General features: G+C 36.2%; 1 protein-coding gene across 11 annotated transcripts in view; it reads left to right on the top strand.

Annotated features, from left to right (window-relative positions):
* Positions 1 to 6,698, top strand: part of ATP11C (ATPase phospholipid transporting 11C (ATP11C blood group)) — a 172,948-nt gene extending 166,250 nt beyond the window's left edge. For 5 of the 11 annotated variants that reach the window (XM_081808177.1, XM_081808170.1, XM_081808176.1 and 2 more), the window contains 2 exons: positions 1,232 to 1,336; positions 3,950 to 6,698. In XM_081808177.1, coding sequence (XP_081664303.1) covers positions 1,232 to 1,333 — 102 coding nt within the window. In that variant the 3' untranslated portion in view covers positions 1,334 to 1,336; positions 3,950 to 6,698. Of the gene's footprint in view, positions 1 to 468; positions 560 to 1,179; positions 1,204 to 1,231; positions 1,337 to 3,949 lie in introns of those variants that run through there. The other 6 variants (XM_081808173.1, XM_081808172.1, XM_081808179.1 and 3 more) reach the window with 4 other exon arrangements.
* Positions 6,699 to 7,523: the final 825 nt, after the last annotated feature.

Consider the following 7,523-nt stretch of genomic DNA (forward strand, 5'->3'; position numbering starts at 1 on the left):
CCAAGAGCAGTCAGTCCTTTCATATTGTATCTGCTCAATTGGATAGGACATAGAGTTCCTTCAAAATTAGATTGCCGATGGACCCTGAACATAGCCCTCTGACCAATGGATTCTGAACAATGTAGGTTAGTGAATTAATGATTAGAAATAAGCCTTAATGAGAAGCATATTTTAAAATTATTTTATTCTAAATAGTCAATCTTCCCATTTACAAAATAATTTTAAACTGTTAAACAGAGAAATAGTAGTTTGCACATATAATAGAGACTATTCCTAACTCTAACTCGACTGTTACTTCAGAGAGTAATGCCTTCAAAACTAATGTCATTTCGACTTCAAATTCTCAAGGTTTCTTTTTAAATGTCTTACATTTCAGAGAATATTTACTTTTTTTTTTTTTTTTTTTTGGTTTCTGCATTTCTCTTTCTTCTACTGCAATTTTCCACCCTTTGTGCAATTGTGATCAAGGTAACGAAACGCCTCCCTTCCTCAGGAACATCTACTATCTTCATGCTTTCTCAAACTTCCAGCAATCACAGTTTCTCTTGGAGTGAATAAGGTGATTTCCTTTCTTAATGTACCAACTTGCTTGCATTCTCATTTGCTTGACACCATTTTCTGACTCTTTATGAAAAATTACTTCTCATTACTCATTTTTATATCTTCTATTGATACTTAAAGAGTATTTTGTCATTTTCCTTTAATCATTTGTTCACCTTCTCAAATTGTCACACTGGAGAGGAAGTGCTTTTCAAATGTTTGGACTGTGAATCTCTAGTCCCATTGATTCCTGGTCTGCGGTAGAAGCCACGGCTAGTCTGTTCACCAAGACAGGAATGTTTTGCACAAATTCTCTTTGTTCGATACACTCACGCACCAGCACAACTCTCAGAGGTGTTCACCAAAAGGATGGTAAGGTTTACTAATCAAACCATATTGACTCATCTACCACATAACCAACCTACTGGTGTCATTTCAAAAACCCCAGTTTGCCATATACTACTAATATCTGCATACTTCTACCATGAAAACAATTCAGTTCGAGTTGGAGACTTTCTTAGGTCTTTCAATGTATTCATTTAAATGTTATGCATTTGCTGTAGTGTAATCATTTGTACTTTTGGCCAAAAGAGTAGTCTATAGGAAATGATTTTTTTTCTTCTACGTTTTTATCACCAGGTAGGTTAACCAGTCTTCAAATGCTTTAAGTATCTTTACCTCACTATTACAGAGAAATCTGAGCTGTAAAAGGGCATCTGACTCATTATCCGCCAGACCTTCAGTCAGACCTCTTCTTTTACGAACATTCTCAGATGAATCTAATATATTGTAACAGGTACCTAGTGTTAAACAAGCGGGCTGGCTTTTAAAGAAACAGATTAACAGCATTATAAAGAAAAAAATGAAAATACCACTCTCTAAATTTTCTCTGCTGTTGGTGTGGTGAACTTTATACAGTTCTTTACAAAAAAATATAAAGATGCATTACTTGGAATATGGGAAAATCTATATTTGAAATTTGTTAAGCCCCCAAACAAAATGTTAGGCATTTTGCAGAACTTGAAGGGCAATAAAAATACAATAAAAATACACTGAATTTGTAAGGGGCAAGTTGTCATGGCAGTATTCGTTAATACTGATTAGGAAATTCCATTTGGATTTTAAAAGATCATTTAGAAAATTGAAAATAAATATTCCAAAATTGCATCTGTATAATATCAAGTCGATTAAGCATTGCATGTTCTTTTGGGAAGTATGTGGAAATAATCCAGTGTGTTTGTACCTCCATGTGCCGTGTCTGTGTGTTTGCAGGTATACACCTAATATACTCGTAAATGTCTGATCCCCAAAATTAATGAACCAATCTAATCACTTTTTTTAATGTCAAGTTTTATTCAAGCTAAATGTTTCAACTTTCAGAGATAAAGGTAAAATCTTTCCTAGCTATTCAGGGGGATGCTAGCCTAATTATGTAGAATGCTTCAGAACTGTTTTTTCCAAAAATGAGTGAATTCGTTTTATAACCTATTGTTTCATTTACCCCCAAAAAATAGTCGGGAAGAATTGATAAGCCATGGGGAGGAGTCCTTGAACTCAGAATGACTCCTCTGTGTGTATTTTGTTTCCCACTGCTGGGGCCTCTGTCATCCCAGACCTTGAGAGGCCCTTGTTCCACCCGTAGGAATTCAGAGTAATTCGTGAATGAAGTTTACAAGCTTACCAGCTTGGAAAAAACTCAGTACAGCTTAGGGCAGGGCCATCTTTCATGCACACATAAAAATTAGTGATCATCAGGAATGAAATTGCAGTTCAGTTCTCTTTAGAGCTAACAAGTGTGAGTCTTCCTCATAGGCCCATGTTTTTGTCAGCTGTCAACCCCCCCCGCCCCCGAGCAAAGAATAAAAATTAAGCTAATGGCATGAATACTTTGGTTCTTCTATCTCCTACGCCTTATCACAGTCTGCATCCACGGTATTCTTTGGGAAGCAGACTCATTTTGCCCCAGTCAGCATCTTTTTCCCCATATTGAGTGACTCACCTGCTTATATCTTCCCTCAGTAATGATCTGCTTCCTGGTAGCCTTCAAAGTCTTTGACCCTTTTGTCCCGGATGGCCTTGTCCTAAGCTGTATGGTGCATTTTAGCTATACTGTTGCCAACTAATTCTGTATCCCCCTGGATTGCTTTCTTTAGCTTGGTCTGTGGTTTGGGAGACTAGGCTGGGTAGCAGACACTGCTTCTGCTTTTGGCCTCTCCAGGGCCTAAAATCCTACAGTGACAAAGGATGAGGAACATAGAATTGAGGAAGTTTCATTTTTTAAACAATTGTTTTAACGTGGTTCTTTCTTCCACGAATATCTTTTCGTGTAGCCTTATTTTTCCTCCGAGGAAAATATTTGGCAAGGAGTTCAGCCACCGAGTTTGTCCCTTTATGAGAGAACTGTGTGACTCCTTTTCTAAGTTCTCAATGTGAACAGCAACCTCATTTTGGTTAGGCTTAGTCACCATGACCCTGCTACCTGAAGGACTCTTAGGAAAATAGGGAACATGAAAGAAGTGGAACGTATTCTAGAGGACTTCTAGTCCAGTCATGGCAAGGAAGGTGCACCAAAATGGGAAGAAAATAGCAAACCCCTTAAGGCCCTCCACTACTCCTGTTTTAAAAGGTTGGATTTTAGAGTGTAGAATGAAAGGCTCCCTCCCAACACCAAAGAGTTCCACTTCTCAACATACCTGATTTATACTCTGTGATCAGGTGGCCTACCACGCCCTATCCCTGTAATAGCATTTGATAATGTTCAGAGGACAGAGAAGAATCTACAGATTTCGGGACATTTTGGTGGTCGCTTTTCTAAAAAGATGATAAGACAAACAGAAGCATCCGTTGACTCATAGATATGTGATCTACCAAAAAGAAAATGAACTTCAGCGTTATATGGGGAAGAAACATGTTGCTTTCAGTAAAGGAAAAATACTTTTACAACAGCCTTTCAAAACTGAGTATGTCTTTAGACTTCCTCTGTCAAAATTTACATATCCTCAAAAAAAAACAGTAATCAATTCATTCATTCAACGTGTCCTGAGTACCTGCTATGTGCCAGACAGACACTAGGCTAGGTGCTGGAGATAGGAGAATAAAATGTCCCTGTTTTCAAGGAGCTCATGGACTAGAGTCCTTATGGGAACAGTGACAGGAGAGCCCTGGAGCATTCCAAAAGCAAAAAGCAAGTCTGAATCTATTCAGCTAACAAATGAAGAAAGGATTAAAAACTGGTTATTGTGTCACTTTTTTTTCCCCTGCATGTGAATAAAACTTGGCACTTTTAAAATCATTCCTTTACTCTCATTACAAAATTTACTACTTGATTTATTTTTGAAAATGCTAAACAGATGGCTTCACATTATTGTTAAAATAAACCTTTTAACTCTGTATATTTTAAATTTTTCAGAATCCGAATCTTGAACTGCCTATGTTATTGTCCTACAAGCATATTGACAATGGTTACAGCTAAAAAAGAAAGCAGGAAGAAACAACTACAAAAAGTTATCATCTCAGGATACTCAATATGCAACAAATTAAACCACTCTCATGTCTAGGGTTCAGAATCAATGTCCATTAAAATACCAAATGACTCTCTCAAGCATTTGCAGTTATTGTTAAGTAGCCATTATGGCCAAAGCTCTAAGTTATGAATCATGTGAAAGTTGAAAGCACCAATAATTAGAATTTCTGGCTTTAGATAGAATAATATAACTACCCAATGGGTGCTCCTTTAACCCATGAACTCTGTGAATGGATCTAAATATAATAGTATAAAGTAGAAGTCATACAATGGGAATGAATAGACTTTGCTAATCTTACTTTTTTTGCCTGGCAGAAGAAATAGGCTGTTTGGATCACATTTCTTGTTCCTGCTGAATGATCATCTTAAATTATTTTTTTTTCAAATATATGAAAGGAATACTTGAACATACAAGAAGACTAAATGGTTAATCCTTTCTGTTCACCCACATGCTAATTTTGTCTTCATAGAATATCCTTGCCCAAAAAATACCTTGAACCCTTATGTGGAAAGAATGTTCATCCTGGATATTTTTGTGAGAATCAAAAAAATGGCTCATTTTATTTTTGTTCTTCTGAATTAAATCCCACTTGATGGGTGTGTGGCTACTGGATTTGAAAATAAAAACATTTCCAATCGCTTAGTAAGTAGCCCGTCAAGAGAATGAAGATAAAACAGATTTTTTCCAATATTAGTTTTACTGGGATCTGAGGTGAGATAGGCAAAACCATAGTTACATAAAAAATAAAGCCATCTGAACATCAATCTTCTATAATTTTTTGTGGAGAGGGGAAAAATAGCTTATAACTGTTAATGGTTATTTTTTGAAAGAGGCTGTCTTTGTGCATACATGCAGCACTTTTTTTTTTTTAACTTGCCAATTTGGGAAAGAGGGATCCATCCCAAGACGGTGGTGATTCAACCTGCAGAGCTGTGACTCTGAACATGAATGTTTTCTCTCTTAGCAAACATGGTTGGGTGATGGTCTAACTTTAAACCATGAGATTCACCTTGGTAAAGTCCTCAACTTACTGGACTAGAAGGAGGCTTTAGCCTCCTAATGAGTTCACTTAAAACATAAACATAAATGTGAAATGTTTTTATTAAATGTTAAACACACTTTTTTTGGATATAAATGGCTACATTTGACTACTAGATTGAAATGGGCTCTTAAAAATGTTTTCAGGGGCGCATGGCTGGCTCAGTCAGTGAAGCATGCGTCTCTTGGATCTTGGGGTCATGAGTTTGAGCCCCACAGTGGGCATAGAGATTCCTTTTTTTAAAAAAAAAAAAAAAGTGTTTTCATACCAGTTTCCATTTTTGGTTGTCTTTCTGGCATGCCTGTACTATTATTAGTGTTCATATCATACCTTGATTTAGAAAAGTATTGAATTCAATCTGTACCAGTGTATTTATATGGTCCACATGGCACATTTGATTCTTCCATATATATTTTGTGTTAATGTTCAGGTGTAATTTTTCTTAAATTCTAGGAAGGACATAATTTCAGATATCAGAAACCTATCCATCATTATGCCCCTTTTTCATTATTTCATTTGTTCTCATCTATCAGTATTATTTTTGAGTATTTTGTTAGATGTCATTCACAGCTTACCCAAGTGTGCTGTGTTCTGGTCGCCTGTATTTGAGGTAATCTACTGAAAACAAAGTCTGTGTATTCTTTGCCTATTCCAAAGAGCTAAAAAAAAAAAAAATCAGACCCAGGAAAGCTTTTGATGTTTTTTGTTGTTCTTGTTCGTGGTATAGTCGTTCCTGTGTTGTTATTGTTGTTTCACATAAGTACTATAGGGACTGTGAATACAAATGAGAGATCCACAATATAGAGAGAGGCTCGTTGAGCACAAACCATTGGAGATTGCCATAATCAGAACATCCAGGGCAGTGGAAATGTAACTGGTGGCATGTAAAATTCCTCGCAGCCGGGAAGAAAGGTGACTAAGGGGGATTTAAAGTCCTGTCTCAGCTACACGTTACACTGTAGCTCAAATTCACGACGGTGAAAATCATGACCTAGATCCTTGAGAGGGACCTGACTTTCCTTTTTGAAAGATATTTTATTAATGAGCTAAAAATTGGCTAGCATGGGTTAGCAGATCTAATCACTCAAAGTAAGCCTTTCCACAGTATTCCTAGCACTACAACCTAACCACCTTATTTTGTGACAGAGAATGGGGAAAAATGTAATAATGGGATCACATATCCATCATTTGAACAACTTTGAACTATCAAGATGTCCTTGTAATTTTCACAACTGTTGTCCATTGTTTGAAGGTGTAACCTACTAAACGTAAAACATAGATTCCGTATCTACAACATCTACACCAGCAACAGTATAAATGTAGGCCTAAATTTGCAAAATTCATAATAATTTAGTGATGGAATTTTTTAATAACATGCAGTATATAAATGTGCAGATTTTATGCAAGTGTTAACAAAATCATTTTTCAGCTTGCAAAATGGGACTGCAAAATTACATTTTTCAATTAAGCAATTTTTTACATCTATGTCGTTGCTTTCTATAATGACTGTGAATGCCATCTTTTATGAATGCAACTTGCCTTTTTCATTACAGAAATTTTTGTTTGATGTATCAATAAACTTTGGTATGATATGATATTTTAGCCTCTTTTTTTTGGAAAGGTCTCAGTTTGACATAAAAATACGGAAGCAATATGGTGATGGGGAATAGTTTTTTAATTTTCTCTTTGCCTGTTTATGCGTTCAACTGGCATTTTAGGGCAATACCTAATTTGGGGAGGTTACAGTTTTTGTGGGAGTTTTGATAGAGAAAAGTGCAGCCAAATCAGTAAATACATATTGAAAATCTAGTGTATGCTTGGCAGTGTGCTTTCTGCTGCCCACACATTGGAGGTAGTGTGATATATGGTCTGTGTCTCCATCTCATTGAAATCATTTGATTCTTAAGTATCCAAACATGCAGCGATTCTACAGTCGCTTGAAATTTAGTTCAAAGGTGCGCGCGCACGCGTAAAAAACTAAAGTTTCTCCACCATGGCTGGTTGCATTTCATTAAGTCTCCATGTTTGTGTAGCCTTCTGATCATGTTAAGTCTTTGACCTACATTTAGTGAATTTCCTTTTTATTTTTTAATTAAGTTTTTTTATTTTAATTCCAGCATAGTTAATATACAGTGTTATATTAGTTTCAGGTGTCTCCTTTTTATTTTTTGGTAAGTGGGAAATGTGCTGTATTTGGAGGTGAGACATGAGTTAAAGGTTTCAGCGTTGTCACTTCGAGCTATTTTCCTCTCGGTCCTCTTCTTGCCTGTAAAATGGTGTCTTGGAGGTCGGGGTGGTCAAACGAGGTAAAGGGATCAAAACTGCTTTGTGAAATATCATTTGTTATTCAGATGAAATCATTGCTATTTTTATATTAAGGGATGTTTTATTGCTTTGGTCTTTTTAACGAGTAGTTGTCA

This window comes from Leptonychotes weddellii, chromosome X (assembly GCF_054177405.1).
Source record: "Leptonychotes weddellii isolate Sample4059 chromosome X, ASM5417740v2, whole genome shotgun sequence".
In the NCBI taxonomy this organism is placed as follows: Eukaryota; Metazoa; Chordata; class Mammalia; order Carnivora; family Phocidae; genus Leptonychotes; species Leptonychotes weddellii.